The 27331-nt window shown below is 40.8% G+C and overlaps 1 protein-coding gene across 2 annotated transcripts in view; it reads right to left on the bottom strand.

The window, feature by feature from the left end:
- Positions 1-27331, bottom strand: part of nup93 (nucleoporin 93) — a 51667-nt gene that overhangs the window by 7452 nt on the left and 16884 nt on the right. For both annotated transcript variants that reach the window (XM_030053711.1, XM_030053712.1), the window contains exons 4-12: positions 21171-21233; positions 17617-17745; positions 12033-12107; positions 10142-10234; positions 8470-8609; positions 7539-7671; positions 5838-5995; positions 5074-5239; positions 3358-3451 (exon numbers count right to left, since the gene is read on the bottom strand). In XM_030053711.1, the coding sequence (XP_029909571.1) occupies positions 3358-3451; positions 5074-5239; positions 5838-5995; positions 7539-7671; positions 8470-8609; positions 10142-10234; positions 12033-12107; positions 17617-17745; positions 21171-21233 (1051 nt within the window). The remainder of the gene's footprint in view (positions 1-3357; positions 3452-5073; positions 5240-5837; positions 5996-7538; positions 7672-8469; positions 8610-10141; positions 10235-12032; positions 12108-17616; positions 17746-21170; positions 21234-27331) is intronic.

Genomic DNA, 27331 nt, shown 5'->3' with positions numbered 1-27331 from the left:
AGAAATGACGAGGCTTGTGGCTTCGCGTCCCGCTGTGTGGCAAGATGGAGCGCGACGACGACGACGACAACAGAGGGGGAGAGAGAGAGAGAGGCTTCAGGCTTCACCTCCCCCTGAGAGAGAGAGAGAGAGAGAGGGAGAGAGAGAGAGAAACTGTGCAGTCTTATCTGGAGCAGGCAGGACAGACCCGTGCTTCTCACCCCGTCCCTCTCGCGTGCGCGGCGCCTCGTGCGGCGATCACAGCGGGACGCCGTTTTACTTGAAGAGACGTTCAGGAGACATTTCAACTTTTAAGAAAACTAAAAAGGTCGACGCCGCTCTGATAAAAGCTGCACGTGTGGGCAAAATCTCATACCTCGATATTTACGCCAAATATCTCGATCGCGATACGATATGCGATATGACTGTGGGTTCACACTGATTTGAGATTTGAAGTGTAGCAACAGTGAAAATTGAGCGTTTGACAAAAAAAAAAACAGCATAATAACACCAACGAGATGTAGAAAATGCAGTTACTTCACAAAATATGTCATTGTTTGTTTGTATCTAGATAATCTAGATCAGCCTTAATCTGTGATAAAGGATGGGAAGATACGTCACGATACGTCTGGGCCTCACGATTCAATACAACCACAATATGACTTAACGCATCAAAGCTCGATGATAAAGTTTGACTGCAGATGATTTTTTTTTTTCTGAGCCATCCTGCTGAAACTTAGCAGATCAACAGAATTGATTATAATTTTGATAATCGATTAATCACTTTAGCCATAACATTTCAACATCTCATATTCTTAGGTTAGTTTATTGTATATACTTAGCCCTTATTGTCTTTAGTGTATATATTTAGTCTCTATTGTATATACTTCTTAATTTTAATTTTATATTTTTTATTGATGATGCTGCTGTAACGTGGGAATTTCCCAGTTTGGGATCAATAAAGTATACCTATCTATCCTATCTATCTATCTTATTGTCTTCCTCACTCTTATCTGTTCATGTCATATTATTTGGATTTTTTGGCTGCTGGTCAGATGTTTTGAAGGCATCACTTTGCTGGCTTCCCATGACACTCATAAACTAAACTAAACGAAAAATCGCTTAATCATGAAAATAAGTGATCGATCATTCGACAGTGAAAATAACTGTTAGATGTGCGTCAACTGAGCCACAAATCTTTGCAGTGACGGCACTGGCTTGCTAGGATGAAAACTATTAAAAATACTGTCGTTACAAAGAGAGAGTGACATAATTTAGATGAAGTCTCAGGTGTAATTACTAAGCAGAATAACATGCAGCTGATAGAGGTGGAACAATTCAATCAAAGATAAAGTTGATCTGATAACAATTTTACAGTGAACTGATTAATAAGAAAATACGAAAATGTGCCTCGAGTCAATTTGATTAATTTGGACACCACTGAAAAGTGATTCAGTCACTAAGTAAACAAATCTTACACTAAGACACGGGCCAGTTCAGGGTTAAAGTTTCTTTTAAAAGCCTCCAGTTCTGTCCCACCTGGGGTTTCTTCACATCTAAAACAAACCAGAATCTCTCCAAAACATGCGGCACAAAGAGCCGAGGAGTAACCAGTGAGCACTTTTCATCACAATCAAACACTGTAAACATTACGGCTTCAATAAAACATTTACTACCGCTGGTAAATAAAACAACAGGTTCTTGTTTTTTTGTTGTTTTTGCGTCTGATCACGTCTGCAGCGTCGCCCAAGTCCTTCTTTTAAAAGTTTTGTCAGTTGTCCCGTTTCCCAGTCTGCATCCAAAATGCTTCCATATGGCAGATTTACTACTTGGAGTGAGAAATAAATAAGTCAGTCGCACGCTCCTCCGTTAAGTCTATTTTTAATATCGACGCGATGCCCTCGTGACGGCTTTGATGCCGAAAAGTTGTAATTTATTTATTTTTCTCTCTCAGTATTTCTCAGACTGCGCCTCGCCTGGTGTGTGTGTCTTTCTCTGCCCCTTTCTCAGATTTTTCCTCCTGGATAATTGTGAATGATTTCCACCTCTGATGGACTGAATCGTTCCACATAAAACACCGTTCAGCACACACGCCTGACAGTCATTTTAAAATGTAACGTAAAACTTTGATCAGTTTCACATTTACAGACTGATTCTATTGGATTCCCACATCTAAATGCTGATGTATCGATATGTTCTTTTTACATCACTAGTACTTAACAATGTAATTCAATTTTCTGACCCACGATAGATATTATCGTCATTTTTATTTTACAATAAACTGCATCTTGATATATTTCTGCATCCCTGGGTGCGACTGCTCATGGCTTCACTGTCTCTCTTGCTGCAGCTGCTCTGAAAACAGTTCAGAACTCGCTGTACGAGCTACACACACACACACACACACACACACACACACACAGCTGATACACAGACTAAGAAAACAAGCCTGTGACAAGAGAAATTACTGAGTATAACAATATAAAGACCCAAGAATCAGGGGGAAAAAAGCGAAAAAGGCCCCAAGAAAATTGAACAAAAACAATCTGGGAAAAGCTGAAAAAGGGCTGTAAAGGGCTGCAAAGGGCTCCAGATCAGCTGATGGCAGGTTTCACCCCAATTATCTGCTCTGCGCCCACAGGTGCACACGTTCACCCATCCCCAGCTCTTTCTCTGCGCGCAGGGAACCGAGATCCAAGCTGGAGGCGAGCAGCTTTCATTTCTAAACAACATCCTGATACGACTGCAGCCTCATTACAGTGAACCACACACACACACGGGGCGCTGCGCCAAACTGTGAACCAGAGGCACGCACACACACACACACACATACACACACACACACCTAAGAAGCTGACAGCTGCTGAAATGGGGAAACAGAGGTGTGTGTGTGTGGGGGGGTACAGGAAGTGATAATGCTGTAACACAATTATCAAGTGCCTCAAATGACTAAAATGTGACTCTTAGTGTCTGTTTCTGAGATGGAGAGACGAGACGGGACACAGAGGAGGATCTGCATTAAAAAAAAACAAGCTGATTCATCTTTTTGTCGACTGACAGAAAATGAATCGACTGTAATTTTGATGATCGATTAATGGTTTTAGTCATTTGCCAAGTAAAAAGGCTAAGCGCTGTCTGACTCCAGTTTCATTGAGATGCTAAGACTGTCCTCCTTTTCTCCGTTCACATCGTTGTAAAATTAACACTTTGGGTTTTTGTGGCTGCTGGTCAGACTAAGGATGACATCTCAAGACATCAGTCACTATGTCATCATTTTTGACATTTGATTGATGAAATGATTAATCGACTATTTGAAAAAAATCCCGAGTGGATGAATGAGCATTGAAAATGATGAGGAGCTGCAGCCCCTCTCCTTACCGTAGTCCTCCAGCAGCTGCTTCTGGAGCTGCGGCAGGGTCAGTCTGTCCTGGGGAGAGCTGCTGCCGTCGTCATCAAAACACACCTGGTTCAACTGCAGGCAGAACACAAACACACGGCACGCGGTGCTGAGACGCAAAAATGATCAAGTGGGGGGGGGGAGAAAGGTCACCTCAACAGAAAATAAAAATAATCAAAAAAAAAAAAAAAAAAAAATCCCTAATACAGGAACCAAACAAGCAGCTGTCAACTCCGATGATTTCCAACAGTGAAACACACTGCTTTATTGTATATACTTAGCCCTTATTGTCTTTAGTGTATATATTTAGTGTATTTAGTCTCTATTGTATATACTTCTTAATATTAATTTTAATTTTATTTTATGTTTTTGCTCAGTGCTCAGCTGATGGAGAGACGCAGCACCAAAGTGATGCCTGAGCCACTTCCAGTGTAATAAATATAATATAAATTTAGGAAACGGCTGCAGTGATGTTTCACAACCTGACCAGACTTAGTCCCTAACGCGGTTTTTAAAAAAAAAAAAAAAAAAAAAAAAGACTTTCCTGTTTCACCATCAGTAAACTGTCTGAACGCGAGCGGCTGCAGCTTCGGTGTGGCTTTAGAGCGAGAAAGAAGCGAGATCTCCCTTTTTTTCTGCTGGATTTCTCTATGTTTGTTTAATATCGCCACCAATCACTGAGCGGAAAAAGAAGCCTTTCCTCCTTTGTTTTTAGGGCTTGACATTTAAACCTGACAGCTAACATTTCTATTTTAGATCGATTACTTTTTTTTTTATTATTAAACATCCCTGTAGCTGTGCTGCTGTACAGGCAAACTGTACTTTAATATAAATCACATCCACAGCTGCACACACATCATTTCCTCTCGCTGTGTAACGCTGAGATGAAAAACTTGAGACTGTGAGTTGACCATGATCTTTTACCGATGAATCATCTGCACACCGTGGAGAATCTCACACCAAAAAAATTGAGAGGAAGCAAAAGAGCGTTTTTATGGTGGGTGTGGACTGGCTTCAATGAAATCGATGCACCTACTTTGAGAATTTTTTTTTCCATCCAACAGCCTCTACAAGAGTGTCGTCCCTCTAATCAAGCGAGAAAGAGAAATCATTGATTTATCCATAATTTAATTACTGCTTTGTTATTTGGGCCTGTGCTCATCAGAATGAATTACAGGGCATTTTCTTTTTGCGTTGTGTTCAGGATTATCTCATATGCTGATTGTGAGAGCTCATGCAAAACAACTCTTTCGGGACCTACAAATACTAAATATTTACCAAACTATTTAGTGGCAATTTGCCCTTAAGTTTTATGGGTTATTTCTCAAAAACACAAGAGTCAACTTCATTCGCCTGCTGTTTGCTGTTTACGTATCAGAGGAGCTCAAGTTTACAATGAACCTCCTTCTTTTATTCATCTGTTAAAAAAAGGATGAAACAGTTGTTACTTTCAAAATAAGACGATGTAATTTTATGTCTTGTCTATTTGTTAAATTAATTTGTCTTTTTCCCTGTTTTTTCTTGTTTTATATTCTGTATATTGTGATTATTTCAAGAGGCCACATGATAAAGCCTTTGAGTTTTTTTTTTTAATCTTCCTTGCACATTTTTTTCTTTTAAATTGTTTGTTCTATCTAATTACACTGTACGACTTGCGCTAATAAAAAAGAAGAATAAGGGTCAGAGAAGAAGCGCACCTTAAGCCAGAGGTAGTCCTCGGTCTTGTCGGCCACCTCGCCGTGGTTGTCGCTGACGTCACACTTGCCGATCAGGCAGTAGACGGCTCTCTTGTAGGGGTCGGCGCTGTTCCTCAGCACGCGGCGGTAATGCAGACGCAGCTTGTTCTCTGAGGTCGGAGAGAGGCTGGGAGAAAGAGAACACAACGGCATTACAATTCGGTTTTCAGGGCTGCAACTCACAGTTATTTTCACTGTTGATTCATCTATTGTTTTCTCAATAAAATGTTGAAAATAATTACAAATGCCTGTGAGAAGTTAGCAGAGCCCAAATTGCTTCCTCAGTCTGAGCAGCAGCCAATAAAAAAAAAAAGTATTTATTTTATAACAATATAAAAAGAGAAAAGTTCATGCCTTTACAAAGTTGTTGTTTTTTTTAATTTTAGCCTTCATCTGACAGGAGTAGTCACAGTGAGAAAAAAAATCTCTTTTCCAAGTGCATCCTAGCCAAGACAGCAGTAAATGTTTCATATTTCTATTTTATATGTGACTGAAATGATACATTGATTGACTGATTTCCAAAATTATAGATGATTCATTTTCTGGCGACTGACCAATCAAATAATTGACTAATTATTTCGGCACTATACAGTTTGACCCTCCTTGATCTGAGGTCTCAATACAAACTGGATGAAAATGCAGGGCAAAAACAGAGGAAGGAAAAAGAAAGAAAGGAAGCAAAAGAAAGGAGGGAAAGAGAGGCAGAGGAGGCCGAGCGTCCTCACCGCCGGTCGGGGCTGTTCATGTACTCCTGGAACCAGGTCTTGAAGTCGCCCAGCTGGTGCTGCACTCTGTTCACAACCTGCATGGCTGCGCTCAGATCGCCGCAGCGCAGACAGTAGTAGATCACAGCCCACACCGGGTGGCCCTCGATCTCTCCATCCTGTCACACACACACACACACACACACACACACACACACACACACACACACACACACAAAGTTACACCTACAGTTGTACGAATAAAACATTTGCCACCAACTAAAGATGCCCTGATAGATCAACCACCAATTTAAATTGTCCTATTTACATTCCCAGTGACTATACTGGTACTCGTCACAATGGTGGATCTGGAAAACGGCTCTATAACACATAGATCTATGTTCACGTCTGTGTTTACAGCACGGAGGGCGTCTCAAAACACAGAAGCTTCTTGCTTGTGCAAGCCGTGGCCATGACATCTCCGGTTTGGAGGGTTTTTTTGGGCCAGACTCAAAAAATGAATCAAAAAATGCAAACTGCAAATAAGAAATCTCATGTGGGGGTAACTTTAGCGAAGAATTCAGTTCATCACGATGAACCTCACTGCCTGTCACATAAAGCCACACCACAGGGAGGAGTAACTGGAAAATGAGGCCGTACAGGAGAAATCAAAAGCTGCAGCGGGATCTAACGCCAGGTTCACACAGACCACGACCAAGTGATCGTTTAAATCCGTTAAATCTAGTAATGACTGGTAATGATATAGCAATGACTGTTAAAGAAAAAGAAAAACAAAACAAAACAAAACAAAAAAAAAAAAACAAAGAGATAAAAAAACATGGAATTCATAGGATTTGATAACCAACCAGATTTTTTTCTTTAAAATAAAATATACAAAAAGCCAAAAAAGGTTGTGGTATTACTCCTGGGGGGAAAAAAAACATCAGTGATTGGAATTCGCTCAAAAAATCCTACTTGACACATCCCTACCGGCAACACCTGATTAAGGACAATTCAACAGACTGACCACATATATTTCCCCTGTGCAATGGCAAATTCTTCATCGTTAATATTCACAATAGACAATACATCATTTTCCTCCAGTCTGTTAATTGGCTTGTTAATTGAGCTGTGTAATCTATTATGCTGTTTGACCCCCGGTGACATTACATACATCATAAGCCTGTAGAGAGAAATTACTGTGGTTATAAATCACAACACCGCAGCTGTCCACTGTCCTGGCTAACAACTACACACACACACACACACACACACACACACACACACACTTACCACGCCTACAAATATGCAAATAATCACTGTCAATCTACCTTTTTCTATTATTATCATTATTATTATTATTATTATTATTATTATTATTATTATTATGAGTTGAAAAAGTGTATAGCGAGTCAAAAATAATGACAATGGCTAATGGGAGGTGAGCCCAAAGTGATGTCTATTAATTAGTTTGACCAGCAGCCAAAACAAGAAAGAAAGAAAGAAAGAAAGAAAGAAAGAAAGAAAGAAAGACATATCATGATGACATAAAACTGAGACAAGCAAGAAAATCTTGGCACAGGTGAGGCTGTAACCAGAAAATCTCTAGTATTTTTAAATTGTCAATTAATTTTCTGTCATCAACAAGTTGGAATACTGCAAACAGCTGTCAATCAATCATTTATCTTGGAGTGTGTGTGTGTGTGTGTGTGTGTGTGTTACCTGCATGCCAGGCAGCGGCCCTGGCAGTTTGATGTTGAGGAAGCTGCGGACCAGCTGGTATGTTCCAGGAACGCCGCCGAGCTGCGCCTGATGGAGGTTCCCGAACACCGTCACCATGGTGTAGTTCTTATAGCTGGGAGACCACACACACACACACACACACACACACACACACACACACACACACACACAGTTAGCAAACAGCATCACACATGTGGACACACATTTTTCGAGTTCTTGGTCTTTGTATTTTATTTTAAAGGAAAATTCCTCCCCAAAACCCTTCAACACTGTTTAAAAACAGACAGTGGAAATGTACAAAATGTGTCTGGTGCCATTTTGTTGTTTCAGATTTGAACTCTGCTGTTCTGCCGGTGCGCCGGTCAAACAGAGAGCAGCAGCTGTCAAGAAGCAGCTTGAAGGGAGACAGACGTGAGCTACACTGAGTAAATCGCCACAGATCACTGAGTCGATGGAGAAGACGTTACTCTTTTATTTTTAGGGGTTGACAGTGAAACATTTCTGGTTTGGAGCGCTGAAATCTTTCTGACATCAGTGGATTCACTTTTGACTTGTTAGCTGAGGAAAAACAAAAACTCAACATCAAACAACAAAACAGCATCAGGACTGCAACATCAATCACTCATCCTCATTAATCCGAGGTTTTAAAAAGTGTTGACGAGTTAATGGTTTTCTTTTTTTTTTTTTTTTTTTTTTTGGACACACAGCTACAGTAGAAACAGCATCACTACATTTCTGCCAGTGTGTGGTATAAACCAGTATAAGACCCAGCAGCAGTAATCACCAAAAGCTTGATCTGAGAGTGACCCATTTTTTAAGATGAGGAGTGACCTTTAGCTAAAAAAAAAAAAAAAAAAAAAAAAAAGAGAGAGAGAGAGAAACACACACACACACACACAGTTAAGAACACCTGTTCTCGAGGAAGGCGAGCGCCTGGCGTACGAAAGCCATCTGCATGTCGACGGCGGTGCGGCTCTTCAGCGTGTCTTTGGCGGGGACCAGCAGCACGTCGGTCATCTGCTTCACCATCAGCCACATGTCCGACACGTTCTGCAGGCGCGACAGTCGACAGGTCAAACACACAGACACCGAAAAGCAGCGGCACCGAGATCCACGCGAGGCGGCGGATTCACCTTTTGCTCTACCGGCCACAGTCTAATGGTGCTCAGATGTCAGAGAAACACCTTTTGTCATGAAGTGGTATATCTCATTTGAATCAGCTCGAGGGGAGGGATGAGGCCGGACACCAGCGAGAAATGACTCATAACCTCTGAGGCGTGGTTTGGAAGAGCCAGACTCTTTTGTGTCTGTATAAAAGATGTGTTACACCAATATAATGCTGCTTCAGTTTCAAAGAGTCCGATGTGGAGCAAGAAAAATAAAATACTGTGCAAAATAAGTGACTGATCGACTGCAACAGTATGCAGTAGCTGCTGGCAGGGCACATTCAACAACAAGAACTAAATGGTGTAATTTATTTTTATTTTATTTATATTAAAATTCACGGGGATCCACTGTTAATAAGGACGTTTCATGAAAAAAACCTTAGGTGTGCCCCGGTGGCTCTCCAGATAAGCTCAAACCACTTTTCAGGGCTCAGTCATGTAGGACAGCAGGGTCCTGGGTTCAAATTCGACCTCAGGCCATTTGCTGCACGTCGGCCCCTTTCTCCCCCCACCTTTCCTGTCTCTCTCTGGTATAACTTTCAAATAAAGCTGAAATGCACAAAAAACCTTTACAAAAAAAAAAATACCGTATTTCCCCAATTAATCGCCCGGGCGTTTAATACGCAAAATCAACTTGGACCCCAGGCGTTTAAAAAAACCAGGCGGCTATTCGCTGCAGGCCTTTATTTATTTTTGCACAGACCTGCACCAGGCCATTATTGTGATGACAGTTATTGTCCAACATATTTACAGTCGGTCGATTTAAGATTACGGTACACCCTTTTTTTCTAACGTTAGCTAGCGCTCTTATTTTGACAGAAAACGGAAGTGCCGCACAGTTATTGTGCGGCTAAGTGTTTACTTCTGCAAAAATAAGGTGAGTAGCCTTATTTTGGGTTTACCTCATTATGATGCAAATAATCGCCCCGGCGGTTATTCGGGCGGGCGTTTAATATGCAAAAAGGGTGCAGACGCCAGGCGTTTAAAAGAACCAGGCGGCTATTTGCGGCCGGGCGATTAATTGGTGAAATACGGTACTATTAAAGGCATTAGTTCCCAAAATCAGTGAGTAAACAGATCACATATTCATGATCTCAATATTGACCAAAATAATTGTGATTCTTTTTAATTGATTAATTTCCAGAGACCAATACAATGTACACACACAAACTGAAAACAGCTGGCCAGTGTAAGTATGGTGGTGTTTGCAGCAGATGCTAATTTGCAACGCCCGTTCCTAGAAGGGCTTTCATAAAAATAAGAGATTAAAATTTTAAAAAAGAAAAACAGAAGGTCTTGTCCTCTTCTGCGTGTGTTGGTTGAAGCAGGTCGACCCGCCTGGTGCTGATGTTTACCTGCATCAGGTGGGTGGCGGGTGCTGATGTGCACGTGACGACAGGTGGATTATGCTCTTACCTTGTCATCCAGGCTCTCTGCTACAGAAGCGCACAGGTCGCCCAGGTTTGGCTGGATGTGACCGTTCACTATCTTCTCATTGAAGATGTAGATCTGGAGAGAGGGAGGAGGCAAAAGAAAACAAGACTTGGTGTTTTAACAGCCTGCTCAATTCCAAAACTGCTCCCTCAATTCACGGCTTAAATTTCTACTTCTGTAAATTCGCACGCTGAGAAAAAGTGAGAAACTATCATACAGCTTAAGGCTTCCGGAGAACGAGGCGACGCTAGGACCGCAGAGTCAAATGGTTGATGATGAAGAAGAGCGCCAACACGATCAAAACGTTCAGAAGGTCGTCAAAGAAGAAGAAGAAAACCAGACAAATGATGCCACAGGCGATGTGACGACACATGGTGACGGGAAAAGACGCATTTACCGCGAAGCTTCGTACAACAGAGGGAGAGAGAGAGAGGGGGGCAGACGAAGCAACAGAGGCAGGATGGAAAATGGTCGAGTGATAGAAATACAGAGAAAGAGAGAGAGAGAGTGGGGGAAATTACCCAGAGTGCCCTTGTACCAACCAATCAATCAATGTGTTTGATCTGTCACAGCCTCTCTTGCTGCCTGTGACCCCATTTTTCAGTGAGCGGACAGATGGAGGGCAGCAGCAACACACTGACTGGAGTCATAACACACCAGTGAGAATTTACACTGTCTCCTTTCAAATCTCTTCTTCAAACACACATTTTTTCCTGAGATTTTTTTTTCCCCCACGAGAGAGAGAGAGAGAGAGAGAGCACGCACAAAACTCTCTGAGCCTGGATATGTGCATCAGTAGCGTTTTCTCAGTATGTTTTACTCTCATCTTATCGCTTCTAGGTTTGTTCTTTTATGTTGCTCTGCATGTTTGCCCTGATTCTAATGTTTATTTATAGAGTGTTGCTGTCATTTTACTGTCTTTTCTCTTTTTGCCCGTGGTTATCGCGCTCGTGTTTTTCGTCTTCTGACTGAAGCCGCGTTCTCGTTGACAAAAAGTGAGGACACTTTGCATGCAAGTCCACTCAGATCCCTGATCACGGGGACAACTGACCCAAAGGCGGCAACATGGCAACCGTCCAAAGTTTAGGACGAGTTTCAAAAAAAAATCTGACGAGTGAGTGACGTGGGCCTAACAGGGTGAAGGTGCAAGTGAAATGAAATCCTCTGGACACTGCAACGTAGAACATATTCTGCCATCTCCATCCTTTTTTTTTTTTTTTTTTTTTTATAAACTGTAAAACGATTAATCCACAAGTAGTTTTAATGTACATATTTATACATGATGCATATACTTTTTTATAAAAAATTTTTAAAGCACATATTTTTATATTTCTTATAATTTAATTCTTCTCTTGAGAATTTGAGCAACTGAAACTGACCCAGTTTCCCAATAAAGTGTTTCTGATTCTGTTTCTGATCTATAAGGCTTGTTGATATCTGCAAAACCAAAGTTAAGTCTTCCTACATCATCCAGTCAAGAACCTTCAGTAATGCTTTTTTCAAAGCTAACATAAAAAACATACTGACATTTCATCAGTTTGTTTTAATGACTCGTCGTTTTACATTTTGGACATTAAGTTGATGCTAACCCTAATCTGTATTGACTGACAGTAAATGTGACAGCAGTTCCACATAACAATCATATCACAATCTTTATTTACAGCCACAAAGCGCTTCACAAGGGATAAAAATATCTACCAGCGAAAATCAATTAAAATACAGTAGAAAAAAATGACAATAATAATCATCAAATCAAGACGAGAGTCAAAAGAAGGAGGTCAAAAACAGGTCTGTGGAATAAAGTTACATTACGTGAAGTTTTAACTGTTTCATAGTACAGTGCATTAACGTTTCGTGGTGGACGTGGACTCACCTGCCGCCCGTAGGCCACCTCCACGCTGTCCAGGGCGCTCCGTCCTGGAGCCGCCACCTCGCTCACAAAGCTGGGCTGCAAAACACACACACACACACACACACACACACACACACACACACACAGTCCTGTTACTCCTGTTTTAATACCAATTACAGCCTTTTTTTTTTTTTTAGATTAATAAAGTCAATGCCTTTTCAGACTTTTTGAGAATCGACGCAAACCCTGTTGTAAAATGATAGGATTGTTTTCTGAATTTGTCTTGTATTTACTCCTTCAAAAATGGCCATCTCATAGCTAAAGGTTTAAGATGTGTGTCTTTAGCTCAAACAGGACATTAATGCGTTTTTTGTTTGTTTGTTTGTTTGTTTTTTATTGCAGGGTAGTGCTCAGACGAGCACGTGGCTCATGGCGTGTAATCTATAACTAACTTGAGTTTTCTATAACTGTCTCACTCGTTCTGTTAAGGCTCTTTAAGTGGAAGTTACAGCTGCTCGTGCCTCAGAGTCGCTGCAAACCACACCGTTAAAACAACAGTAACTTCCTAACAACGGGCAGTAAATTTGCCCTCTTTTACACTCCTTGTTGCAGTAATACTACTTGACACTGTTTGGTGGTTTCTTTCAAAGCTCGCTGACTGCGGCGAGGTTGCTTCAGGACACTTGGCCTTTCTCAGCGACACCCTGCTTCACACTTCTTCGGTCCGACACCTCGGGGACGGCGGCGACTCGGTGCAGACAGTTTTCTACCAGCTGTCAGTCACTGCTCAGCTCCACTGGAGCAGATGGAGGCTAAGAGGCTTATAAAATATCTCATCACTTTGTTTTTTTTTTCCTAACTCAATTTTTGAGCAATTATGGTTTCTAGGAATCTGGCTGAAAATGTTTGGGTTTCCCTTCCTAAATGTCTTAATTTTGAGAAAATATTGGCATTTAGGATTTTTTTGTAAAGGATATTTCATTTAATTGGAGATTTCTTGGTGAATTTTCTTATTTTTGGCTGTATTCGAGGGATATGGGCCTTTATTAAAATCTCTGCCTAATTTATTCTTTTTATTGGTGGATTTCTGCCAGCCTGGGGCAAACCAGGAATTAAGATATCCCATTGATGACGAAAGAATTTATGAAAATGAATTAAATAAAGCGAGAAAACGACAGGAATGCTAAACATACACCAATGAAATGGCTAATGGTGTCCCATGTGAAATCATCAAGGAGCATGTTAAATCGATCCTCCTTCCTCACGTTGGATACTCTGCTCTTTGAGAAACCTTTGCCTTCCTTCCCGCTGCTGTCTGGCTCCGGCTGGCGAAGCGGGGAGATGATTCGAGATGTCAGCGTACAGGATGAAAGTCTTTAACGTATTACTCAGAGAGACGATAAAAATAGTACGTATGAGTAGCAGATAAAGACGTTACTCTGCTTAGTTTAGACATGCGTGGGTACAAACAGCTAAGAGTACACAGTGTTCAAGGAACCTGCTGCAGGAGGGGGGAGCGTTGCATCTGAACTGATTCTGTCCGAGAGGTTAAGGAACATTTGTATTTAACGCTCCTCCTGCTGCGCCGCATGGTTTTGGTTTTGCTGCGAAGTCGCTCGGACCAGATCGCTGCAGGTTTCAAGTCAGAGACCCGCTGCTGTTCTGTAGCTGGCAGGGAAGTCCAGAGCCCTGATGGAAGTCTTGAGCTTTGCCACAACACCGAATTAATGTTTGTTCCCACATCACAAATTAGGAAAAATGTTGGCACTCAACAACAAAATAAAGCGGAAGAGTGCACTCAGCAGTGTGCAGATCTCCGGCAGGTGTGTCTGCAAGCAGGTGGGTGGCGAAGACAGGAACTGCAGGCTTCAGACGACGCCGACTGATCTCAAAACGCCAGATATCGACCAAAATTAATTGGTCGACCGCTGGACGCAAAACGGCTTCCTTTTCTTTTACGACTGAATCCGTTTTTGCTTCCTGAAGCTGAGCATTATCAGCTAAAGCCGCTCACTTGAAGTGCTATCTGCATCCGACAAGCGGGGATTTCGTTTCCCAATTAATTATTTTGAAAATTACGTAAATCAAGATAAATAATGTTTAATCAGTATAATTTATTTCCTAATAAATTAGCATTCTCTCTGAAATATTTAGGGTTCCCTGCATCTTCTCATGTAAATTTACAATACTGATGCCAATCCATTTAGGGAACTTGACAAAAAAAAATCCATCTGAATGAGTCATGCAGTTTCATCCTCAGTGTTAAAATCTTGTTTTTCATTAACACGATTAAAAAAAAAAAAAAAAAAAAATTGGACAGTTGTAAGAGATAATGCCATTTGTTCCCAATGCAGTTTCATTTGTTTTCCAGAAACAAGTATAAATATGCAAAAATATATAAATATGCTGAAACAAGGCAGAATAAGGAGAATCAGCCCACAAGGATCAGGGAAATTCTGGAAACTGTTGATTTTACTTTGTATGAAGAAAAAACAAGATTTTAACACTGAATATGAGATTAAATGACGTGTAAAATAAATATGCCAATATGTATTTTTTGTGCAGTGTACACAAAGTAAAGCGAACTCAGTCGGTGGCTGTTATGGTCTTTCAGCAGCACCACTCTCTGCACAGGGAGGAGGTTTTTGGCAGCGGGCAAGCAACAGCAAGCCATGCATGGAAAATTTAACTGCTGCTTAATAATTCAACATAGGAACATGGACAAAATGTCTCCACCACGGCGACGGCCTTCCGAATAATATAGATATTTACGTCCGGCAAAACGTCTTTAAAAATTGAGGGGAGGAACGCACACAAAATCTCTTGATGTCGGGTCGTTCGGTTGCAGATTAGAATAAATTCACAATAAAAAAATAAACTGCCATGTTCACAGATGGGATGTGAAAACATGGAAGTCTGACATCTGAACAGAAAGAAAAGTGACCGGGGGATTAGCTCAGTACTGCAGGGCTTTTTTGTTTTATTTTATTTATTTTATTATAGGCAAACTGTTGCCATGTTTATTAGCAGCTTTTGCTGTTTGAGACAAAAGGCAGTAATACGTCTTTTGTCTTTCACGTTTTATTAATCCCTCTGCCTTGCTGTTTTTTTTAAATTACTGTGTATTTTATTGATGTGTTTTATGTGTCTGTTGTAAAAGACTTTGTGATGCTGGTTTTCATAAGTGCTATACAAATAAACTTCATTAATATCATTATTATTAGTAGTAGTAGGAACAGACAAAGAGCTGTTATCTCCACATTGGATGTTCTGGGAGTGCTGTGCTTTAATTTGACTTTACTAAAAAAACAACAACAACATACTTCACTTCATAGTGTATTTCAGGATCTGTGTGAAGGAGCTAGGTCTACAGTTCAAATGTTAAATTCAAGTGAGTAACGAAGATGTGACATGTCATAATGTCAAAACTACATAATGACAGAACTACAGTTGAGTGTACTTTTTTTTTTTTTTACCATGAAGTGACATTTTCTAAACTCAGCACTGTTGTCCTGTAAGTAGAGAAAGTAAAATAGCCTGAGAAATTATATTGCATTTTCAAAAGAGATCCTCTGTGTTCTACTGACATTACACAGTAAACTTTTATGCAGTTTTTAAAAACATTTTGTAGAGGAACTCTTCAATTTCAAAAAATCTTATAAGGAAGAGATCTGAAAGCTGCAATCTCAATCCAACCAATCCTTGGAAAAGCCAAAAACAGACTTTCTGTCAGCTGTTCCATTATTGAAGAGCCACGGTGGTGTGCCTGCCATTTTCTTCATCTTATTCATTTTTGATGGGAGTCTTGCTGGAGGGAGGGGCCAGGCGGGGCCTGGAGGCACTCAGTTCTGCAACCTCACATGCAACCACCGGCTTCTTAACACAACATAATCTCACCAACAATTCAATACAGATGAAAGCACAAAAATAGTGTTTTCACAATACTGCCCTTGAGCAAGGCATTTCACCCTCAACAGCCACAGCAGCAGCTAATCAGCAGGCGTGAACAGGAAGCTGAGGCTGAAGTCCTCTGCTCTGCCTGATTTCATTTAGACTGACCGATTGATGGAGTTTATAATTTAATGTATTTAAATTTATCACTCTACATTAGTCCAGCCTGGCATCAGCCCCTAAACTGCTCTTACTACTCCTGCCACTACACTCAGGAGTCATTTTCAGATTTAGGTTCTGCAGTATTTTTCAGTAATGATGGTTTCCCAGAATGAAATTCCGTTCTAGCCGATCAGCACCTGCTGCTTGAATTCCCTTCAGGGCATGCCTTCCAAAAAAATAAAAATAAAAATAAAAAAACACTGGACACTGATGCAGATCGGCTACAGGTTGATACTGATGTTACAGAAGTTGTTGTGGAAAACCTTCATTCAGAAATTTATTCATCAGAAGATACGACAATGAAAAACTTGTTGGTATATCAAACTTTTCATGAATTTGGTTGGGAAGATGCCAACAAGAAACGCTTTGAAAGCACAGTGCTCTTTGGGCTTTGGTGCTCTCATCCCATGAATTAAAGGTGTTTTTTTTTTTTAACAACAGGATTTTATAGCCAGTGATACGTATGGTCTTTGGTTATGGTTGGGTTTTGGCCTGCTGTCACGCAGCGCGAGAAAAGCTACAAAAAAATTAGGAATGCTTCTTAGAGGGAAATGTTGTTTGGTGTGTGATAAAAAACATGTCTCATAATGGCTCGTGTGAATGTGGATGTTAGAAAATGATTTACAAAATTATATTACGGGAGACATGACAAATCCTCTTCTCCACAAGGTAAATGTATTACACAGTAATATGACTTTATCAGACTTGTATGGAGCCAAGGAAGTGCAAAGGGAAACAAAAAATATTGCAAGGCCACGGTTTATTAATTCGACCACAAATTCAACTAAAATATGGGAATGAGTTAATTACATTGAAGGAACGAGTTAAATCTCCTGGCCATTAGGGCAGAATGATTTATTGTTATCATATCATTATCTAGATATGAACATGCGCGCTATTAATATCTCAAATAGGAAGCAACACAAATTTAAGGTTAGGGTTGGCCTGAGGCAGTGATTGGTCTGTTCTGATCAATATTTTGTGAAGTAACTGCATTTTCTACATCCCGTTGGTATTATTATGCTGTTTTTTGAAGAACGCTTAATTTTCACTGTTGCTACACTTCAAATTTCAAATAAGCGTGAACCCATAGTCACATGGCATCGCTATCAGGACATCTTGCAGCCCTACAAATTAGAAAATCGTGGCCTTGACACATTTTTTTTCCTCTTTTTTTCCTAGTACAATATATTCAACATGCTTGGATTTATTAGTAGCGTTGCAACAAAATTAAATTTTCCATACTGACAGCTTACAACCAACAGTTTTTCCTGCACTGCATCTCTTCATGCTGCAGTCTGCCCCATCACTAACAAGCCAACGAGCTGATCAGTGTCTTTGATGAAGGAATGAAGCAGGCAGGGAGTGAGAGAGTAAAATCAGCATCGTCCCAGTCCTGCAGCAGGATGACACCGTCTTCCTCTCTGAGTGAGCGGAAGGTTTTTTCCCTCTCTCATCCTCTTACTCCTGACTGTGTGGACGTGCGGCGTACCTCCACATCCTGACTGAAGTCCAGCGCGTCCTCTCCTGCCCCGAGCAGTGTGTGCAACACTCGCTGCTTCACCTGCTCCCATTGGACCAGCATGGACTCTCGGTGGTACTCCTCAGCCAATAGGAACGTCTGGAGAGACAGAGGCGGGACAAGCAGAGCGGTGGGTGAGCGGTGAGGCAGAGCCGAGAGGTTGTGAGCTCTGCAGCCACCATGTTGTGAAACAGGTCAGCCCAAACCCAGAACTGTGACACCCACGGGACACACACACACACACACACACACACACACACACACACACACACACACACACACATATAAAGATCACTCTCAAGAGTGACAATTTGATCACCCAAAAGTGAAATTATGCTAGAAGTTAAATTTAGATGCATTAGCACATCTAGAAATTAGGACTGCAGCTAAAGATTATTTTCACTGTCGATTAATCTTTTGATTAGTTCTCCAATTAATCACTGTATCTATCAAAGTCAAAAATAATGACAGATGCTCATGGGAAGTCAGTGGAGCCCAAAGTGATGTCTTCAAATTGCTTGCTTGGTCTGACTCGCAGCCAAAAATCCCCAAAGTATTAATATGATAATATTATGAAGAGAGAAAAGAAAGACGATCGTAGCATCTTGATGATCTTAGTGAAGCTGGAACAACCAAATCCTCACTTCCTTTACTTGATAGATGACTAAAACAATTAACTGATAATCAAAATTATAATCAAATACTTTTCTGCCAATCAACAAATCGATTACCGGCTAATTGTTTCAGCACTACTTCAAACAGACTAGTCATTTTGATGCAAATTTATTTTGATAGGTTCTTGAGCCCGAGCATGACGGCGCCTCTCCTGTTTGCTCTGTTCTGGTCGGTGAAACACCAGCGACTCAGATACAAACTTTACGGATGTGTCACGGTGTGTTCTGGACACGTAGAAACAGAACTGGGTAGAATCGGTACGATGGACCTTTGACAGCAAATCAGAGTATTTCCATGTGGATCCCAGTTTGTGTGCCCTGATGTCACCGTGTCGGCAGAGGAGCTGGTTCAGGTCTGGTTTAGGTTGACGAGCTGACATTAACCTGAAGCACGGCTAACAGAAACGTGTTCTGCCCTCACAAGAAAATTAATAAAACTATTCTAAAAATAACCTTGTGGCTCTTGATTTTGTATTTAAAAAATAAGAAAATAAATAAATAAAACAATAGTTTTGGTAGTAGTTGAGCCTTACCTGGTAGGTTACTGGTCACACTGCCATAAAGTTGGGCTATTCAAAATCAACACATCTAATTACCTATTATTAAAGTTAACCTGAGACAGGCTATGAATTAGCTTCCACTCATTTTAAAATAACTTGAGTTTAATTAATTTGATGTGTTAACTTTAACTTCCCTCTTCGTTGTTGCTGTGACAGAGAGAGATCCTGACCCCACCAGGAGTTTTTTTTTTTTTTTTTTTTTATCACAATGTAAATGTCAATAACGTTATTGAATCAGTTCCTCAAAGATGGCTGCACCACGACGCCCAGGGTTTTCTACGACGACTCAGTTGTTGAGATGTGATGTTTAGACGCCAGTAAATGTGATGCATACTATTATTCTGTTTAAATCATGATGATAAATGTTTCCTTTATATACTGTATATGCAGTGCATCCAGAGCTCTTACTTGACAGCAATACTTATTTACAGGGGCAAACACACTTAGTGGGAATCTACATCGGTAACAGTAGGAGGTTCCTGATTTAGCACACTAATTCTCAGCAGGTAGCCAGCCACACACACACGCACGCGTCTTACATGCATATATGTGTGAGGACACACACACACACACCGGATTTAGCTGCAGACCCCTGTCAAGATTGTGCTGGTCCACCAGGACAGAGTGCTGTCTATTTTATCTCTCCACAGAGACTCCGGGTAAGATAATGGGAACGAGAGATAATTAAACGCTGCCAATCTCAGGCTCAGGGAGAAACACAAAACTAAACCAGAGCTGCGACTCGCTGGCTTAACATGGCCGCCGCCCGCACCGCAAAACTCTGACTTCAGCCTTTTAGAAGGCATTTTAATGTGTATATGAACGGATTTTAAAGTTGAATGCAAGCACAATGCCAAAAAAGAAACCAATGTTACGGATTCATCAAGGACTTTTTTTTTTTATAGGCACGTTTTCACACACACACACACACATCTCATCATCATCCTCTGTCTGTGTCATGTTTTACAGCTTCTCCAATCTGAAACCCAACTACTTGGCATCTTTATTTCGATGACGTCAATGTTTTCATGCAAATATAATGTTTCTAGACTACAATATAAACTGTATTTTTTTTTTCTTTTCAATGGCATTTCAGCGTCCCTGTTCCAGTCACTAGATGTCACTCTTCGAGCCGCTTTCACTACGAGCGAAGGTGACAAATGACACATGGAAATTTTAGTAATTTGTCTACCGTCTTAACTTGCCTTTCAGCCAAAACACAACAAATCCGGCCATGTTTGAACACAGATGCCGCGTGTACACCTACGGGAAAACGTCGGTGTTTTTCTTTTTAATTTGTGTCAGTCATCCTGGCTGCCCATCTGCTTCCCATTATCTACTGACACACACATATTGGAGGAAATGTAAAGTGGGCCGGTGCTGACGGGCTTCAGCTCTGACCATGAGCACCCTTTACAGTCAGATGGCTGGTGTGAGACGGCACAGGAAATAATGTATGCGATTCCACAAAACAACATTATATGACATTTATACTGCAGTTTAGAAACATAATACTGACGTCTGCATGAACATTTTGAACATCTTTTAACATTTATATGAGTAGAGAGAGAGCATATGTATTTTTTTTTTTTTTAAATATTCAGAAGTCTCTGATTTGTACACCCTTCCACCCAGGTCCTTTCCCCCTCTCAGGGAACAGAGACAGATAATGGGAACAGCAGCTAATTAAACCCAGGTCCTATTAGCTCTGCACATCAGGGAAACCAATTCACAACAATTCCCTAAAGGTTAACACCAGAGGGGCTTTTAGATCACAGCAAGCACAGATGAAATCAGTTGAAACTGTTCTTGCAGTGACTTCATGGTCATATATTTTGCTGACGACTCATCTGACTTACCTTTTTTTTTTTTTTTTTTTTTTAAACTTCATATCAAAATTAAATATGAGGCGAAGAGGGAAACCATTTCACAGCTGTCCCATCAAGAAGAGGAGAAGTTTCCGACATTTATCGACTGAGGCGTTTCAGTTATTTAACTGCTGACATCCAAGCTGAATTAATGGATATAATGAATGCAGGATGCAACATATTTTCTTATTAGCTTTGTTCATCATTTCCTCATTGTAGAAATTTATAGCATTTGCACTGTGGGCGAGCCTATAAACATCTCACAGTGTTTTATCTCTGTGTGCAAAGATAAAATGAGAGATATGGGCTGCACAGGCCGGTCCAACACTGGAGGTGCATCTGAAGTGTTTTTTCTTTCTGTGACTAATCTGTGGTTCCTGTATGACCTGCGAAGGTACGAGACGCTGCCAGCGGATACTGACCCTGCGGCGTGACTCCTCGATGGCTGACAGGAGGGCGTTGTCTCTCTCGTTCTTCAAGAAGCCCTGTGGAAGGAGGAAGAGACGGACAGAGACACAGAGAGAGAGACAGAAAGAGAGAAAGAGAGAGAGAGGGCCGTCAGTTCCGGAGGCGAGGACAAAATGAAGCAGAGATAAACGGTATGCAGAGATTTCTAGGGGGACAGATTTAACAGGCGCACCGACATTTGCTCCACGGGAGACGGAAACCTTCCCTCAATTTTCCATCCTATTTTCTCTGCCCTTCTCAGGCGTGTGCTCGTGCACTGTCAGGATTAGCAAAAAAGTATGGACGCTCCAATTATTCACTCTTCTGCACAAATCTATAGGCGCGCCGGATAAGTGTCCCTGCTCCCAGTCATCCTCATCTCCCACTCGCCATTTTGTCTCCGCTCCGAGACGGCAGTCAGCAGCACTGCCTCCATTTTGGTTGTCGGCTCAAGATGGCTGCCCTTGCATGCATCTGTCCCCCTCCTCCCTCTGGCCTTCCCTCTGAAACCTGCAATTATTCTCCTCCCACTCTAACATAATATAAGCTACTTATCCTATACAGCAGATCTAAGCTATCAAGCGAGTAAGTGGCACTTATGCAATAACTGGAGTAGGGAAGCACATAACTGCACTCTTCAGAGGGGAAGTCAGTGAACGCGGACGTGCAAAACAGGGCAGCCATCTTGAGAAAACACCAAAATGGAGGCTGTGCTGCGTCGCCCTCTCTCTCTGTCCTCTAACAGCTGAGGGGCACGGGCAGATTCATGCAGTCACACAATACAAGCTTACATTTTTCTCCTGGAAGCTTGTCCTCGTGTGTGCATAGCATATTTTTTTTTATAAATACATAAAAGAACAAAGTGGTTGCAAATTAGCCAGTGCTAAGTGGAAAAAAGCAGACAGAAAACATTCATTCTTCACTTTTTCATTTAGAAATATCACAAGTTGAGACTTAAGAGTACCAGAGTGACAATGTTATATCTTTTTAAACTGCAAATCCACACATTCCAATTAAAGGCAGGCCAAGAAACACATGCAAACACACCAACACACCAACACACACACATAAAAAAAAAAAAAAAAATATTCACAATCGCACTCACATACTATTTTCTAACCTGCGGTTTCTGTCTAACTGAGGGGAAACTGTGTTCAGGTTAAATGTTTGAAGGATGCTGAACTGTACCAAGTCAAAATCCACCTGTTCCAAACAATACCGGTACTAGTGCTTTTCTAATGCTCTGGAAAAAAGAGGATTAAAAAGACAATTGATTCATTTTGCGTCACAGGGTTTTAAATCTTTTGTCATCGATACTGCATTAATCAGAAATCAGAAACAAAGGGTCATTTAGTGCTGCAACAATTACTCAAGAGACAGAAAATTTACTGATTTTAATTTCAATGATCGATGAATCGTTTCAGTCAAGCAAATGCCGAACATTTGCTGATTCCAGCTTCATTCAGATCACTAAGATGCTAAGACTGTCCTCCTTTCCTTTCCATCTTCCTTTTCTCCGTTCATATCATCATAAATTAATACTTCGGGTTTTTTGGAGGACATTTGAAGACGTGACTTTGGCGTCTGATCACTTCCCGTAAGAATTTGCCATTATTTCTCACTTTACAGACTAAATTATTATCAATTAATCAAAAAAATGGAAGTGCTTGATTATTACAAAAAAAAAAAATGTGAGTTGCAGTCCTCAGTTTATGATTTGCTGCAACACATGATGATATTGTCACCGTTTTAGAAATTTTGATAAAACGGTTTTGACGGAGCAGTTTGGAGAGCAGTGTTACGCTCTGTCAAGGAAATCATTTTCCACGATTTTTCAAGGACATGCTCAGTGACTTCTATACGCGTTAGATGTTGCTCTCAGGTCAACTTAGAATGACTCAAATTTGGTCAAAGTGGCCAAATAGACCAAAACTGCATGAAATTGAACTGCACAATTATGTTGACTTCACACAATCACTGTTGACTTTAGCAAAATGTTATTTTGGGTGTTTTTGACCTGTTTTGCTTTCCTTACACGCTGCACCGCGGTATGGAGCAAGACTTCGGCTCAACAGGCGCTGGAACCGGGCGGCAGCGGCAAATTAAATGACAAAGGAGGAAATTTCTTACAACTCTGGCATGAAACTGTGGCGGTAATTTGTGTTTGTGCTCAGTTTGCATTCTGTTTGTGATGATTATATCCATAAGAGATCGTTGGCACTGCGATACAGTGTTAGGCTCCACAATATTTATTTGTAAAGAGCTGAAACACTGTAACTTTTAACTTCCTTTAACTTTAGCTTCTTTTTATTAATTGTTTTTATGCATATTTTCTTGTGTTGCTTTTATATTGTTTTAATGCCTTTCTCCTTTTAGCTTCTATTTATTAATTGTTTTTATGTATGTTTTCTTGTGTTCTTTTATATTGTTTTAATGCCTTTATGCTCTCTGTAAAGCACTTTGAATTGCCTTGTCGCTGAAATGTGCTATACAAATAAACTTGCCTTGCCTTGAAACCCAGCCTGTTTTATTTTACATACATTTCATGATCATCTGATGAACTACCATTTTATTAAAGTACGGGTCCATCTCAGGTGATCCTCATGTAAAGAAGTGCGCTTCAAAGTTTTAATGATCTAATTCACAGAATGTGAGTCTTGGATGACTTTTTTTTTTTTCTTTTCCTAAAGTTACACATTTTTCACTTTGGCAGAACATGTTGACTCTGCAGTGCACACACCTCCCAGGGAGTTGCGTTCGCTGCCCTGAGGTTCCTCCGTCAGCTGCGGCGTTTGGGCGTTTTCCTCGCTTCTCAATAGCAGTAATTGCAAAAAAAAAAAAAAAAACGAAAAGTGGGACTGCGCACACAGAATGAAATTATCCTGCCCCCGCTCACACAATGCCTTGTTTGTGCCTGGATTATGATTTGTGCAGCAGACTCTCCATCAACTTGGTTGGCTTGCAGGTCAACAGAACAGCTCAGATCTCCTGCTGTGTGCAAATTTACATTCCTTAGATGTATAGCGAAATGCCGCAGGAAGTCCAAAATAGCCGGGAAAAGGCCCTAGGTGTAATGATATGGGACGCATTTGCCTGAGTTTATATAACCATAGGCAATCTATCTCTGACACACAGTAACAGCCTATTAAATTGGTGGGTGGTTGTTCCTTCTGTCAGATAATGATCTATTATTTCACTGCTGTCATTTTTGGCACTTTCTGTCCGTCTGTCTCTCCGTCTGAGGCGTGCAGGATCACCTTAGCTAGCAGAAGCAAACGCCTGGCGAGACAGCTACCATTTCTCATTTCTCTCATGGCCGACTACAGATAATTCTGCTCAACAGGAGTAATGTGTTATGTCTCTGCTCTCCTCCCCTCTTCCCGAGCTCTCGACCTTCACCTCTGTCTATCATCACACTCCTCTCTCTCCCCCCCTCCACCTCCCGCCTCCTCCACTCTCCTCTCTCTGCTCTGTCAAATGAGAACAAATGGGGAGACCAAAAGTTCACTCCGAGAATGACTCAACCGCATTAAAAAAAAAAAAAAAGAAAAAGAAAAAAGGCTGATGTTAATTGCTGCACTGAAATTCATCGTTTTATTTACTTTCATTTAGCCGCAGTCATCCAAAGCTGGAAAAATACAATGAAAATTGATTGTCTGGCGTCGTTGCTCAGCCTGGACTCCAAAACAAACAGTTTTACAGGCCTGTGCTATAAATACGCAATTAAGAGGTTGTTCCTAAACTGGAACACCTACTGGAAAAGATCCTGATATGGGTCTAACCTGGGCCTCGCAACTAAAATTACACCACATGACTACAAAACCGTTCCACAGGAGACCCTGTTAAAAGCTGGCGTTGCCTATAAATACGTGAGCATGTCCTTATTTCCACTAGAAGTAACAATCCACTACATTTTCATGCACACAAATGTCTGCTTTGCCTCTCTCTGTTGCCGATTGTTGGCCTATAACACAATACTGATCCAAAGTTTTTACATTTGCTATGTTATACATATTCCATTTACAAAAATAAATACATAAAAATAAGAAAAACTCATAGCATTTTTGGTTTCAAACAGCAGAGCAGTGTTTCCTCTGTATTCATTTAGCAGTGATGCGCCACCACAGCATGAAAATTACCTCCACTGCAAGAGAACATGTGAGATTATACTAAATGGAGTCAGGGTGCTTTAGAAGTAATGATTATATATATATATATATATATATATATATATATATATATAATTTAGACCCAAACAGCAACAGATATGGGACAAAACTGGAAGTACTGCCCAAAGCACCACAGCTGTATTAAAATTACAGAGGAAACACAAGGCAGTGGTTATATAAACAGAGGAACTCTTAAAAAATAACTGAAATTTAAATAAGCTCAAGCGTGTTTTAATATTGGTTGAATGTTATTTTATTAATTTCTCTTTTTTGCTTCACAATTTTTGATTTTCAGTTTTCCCATTAAAAGAAAAATTGAAAACATATCACAGCCAATGTTGCAGCAGATCCTGGAGACGTCTCGCCTTAAACTGGCTGCTTACTGTGCATTTAAGATAAAACTGAACATTCAAAACCTGTGCAAAACACTCAGACGTCACCCTGCCTGACATCCAGCTACCTCTGACTGTCTAACTTCCTTTCAGTCTGAGAAACAGCGCCCCCTCTGGTCACTGAGCGGCACGACTAGAGACGAGGCTACTGACCCGCTCAGAAGTGACTTTACTGTCTTTTTACAGCTGTTCCTGTTTTGCTTGAGCGCTGTAAGGCGCATCGAAACCTCCTGCCTTAGTGAACAGCTTTATATTTCATGTCAATTATGATCCATTAACACAGGAAATAAAAGTTAGCAATCGATTTTCCGACCCAGCCCTCTCTCTGACCCTACAATTTGCTTCCTCCTTTGCCCGAGCCCAAGCCCCCGCCCCTCCACCACCACCACCACCACTACCCTTATTCTCTCTCCTCCTCTCCATCGTCTCCTTTGCCTCCTCCCTCTCTCCCACCATACCTCCCTCCCTCTCTCTATCTCGCTCTTTTCCCAGGAGAGGCTGAGAATAGGTCTATATTTAACCACTCTAACCAGAGGAGAGCTCAGGTCAATGCTCACTGGAGAGCTGCACTGGAAAAGAGGAATAGAATAGAATAGAAGAGAATAGAATAGGAATACAGACAAAAAGAATGAAATAGGATAGAAATTAGAGGAGAAAACAGAACCGAATTCAATACTTTACGTATTGATGCGTTGATTGATACGTTTTCTTTTTCTGGCCGTAATCTTCTACTTTCACTATAAAGCACATTGCATTGCACTTGGCTGTACAACATGTGCAATATAAATTAAGTGTGACTGACTGACTGACCGATAGAAGAGAAGAGAATAGAGCAGTGCAATAGCTGCAACAGGGTTTTATTGCTGTATGACGGCATGCCGGACAGAAGACAGATGACTGTATTCGTCATCCTGATGACTCTGATTGGTCTTCCAGTAAACTGGCGGGCAGGAAGTAATGCGACATCTATTCCAGAAACAGGCAGGGCTGATCTGTCTGGAAGGATCTTGAATGCAGTGATACACGGGCAACATGAACATATTAAATGGTTTTTTTTTTTTTTTTTTTAATGCGCTGTGCCGTTTTGTTGCCTGCTGCTTCGCTGCACTGCCTGGCCGAATGCAGATGGGCTTTTTGGCTGACAATTCTGGCCAAAATAATTTTCCTGCCATGTTATCGGCATTTATTTTGTCCCAGCCGTTGACGCTGTTCCATTCTAAGGCCAAAACAAAAAAAATAATAAAAAAAAAACTTTTTACAGCCTCTAAAAGTTAGCTTCATGTTAGCTTTACGATAACCTGTTCCAATAGAAATCAACAGAAATCCTCTTATTCACGAACAACTGGCTTATTATGCATCACCTGAAAAAATTCCCTTTTTTGATTCCTCTTTTTTTTTTTTTTAATTCTTTTTTAAATTAAATTTTTTTAAATTAAACTTGCTCCCCACCCAAACATCGTAATTTGTGATTGTAGGACCAGTCAACGCTGAAGTGAATCAGTTTTTCTCAATTCTTGAAACAGACAGACTATACATTGTAATCATCCAATCATAAACCCGGTGATTCGATCGAAT

The sequence above is a fragment of the Myripristis murdjan genome, chromosome 6, assembly GCF_902150065.1.
Source record: "Myripristis murdjan chromosome 6, fMyrMur1.1, whole genome shotgun sequence".
Taxonomy (NCBI): domain Eukaryota; kingdom Metazoa; phylum Chordata; class Actinopteri; order Holocentriformes; family Holocentridae; genus Myripristis; species Myripristis murdjan.
Note: the sequence above shows the minus strand (reverse complement) of the source record. Positions and strands in the feature narration are given on the sequence as shown.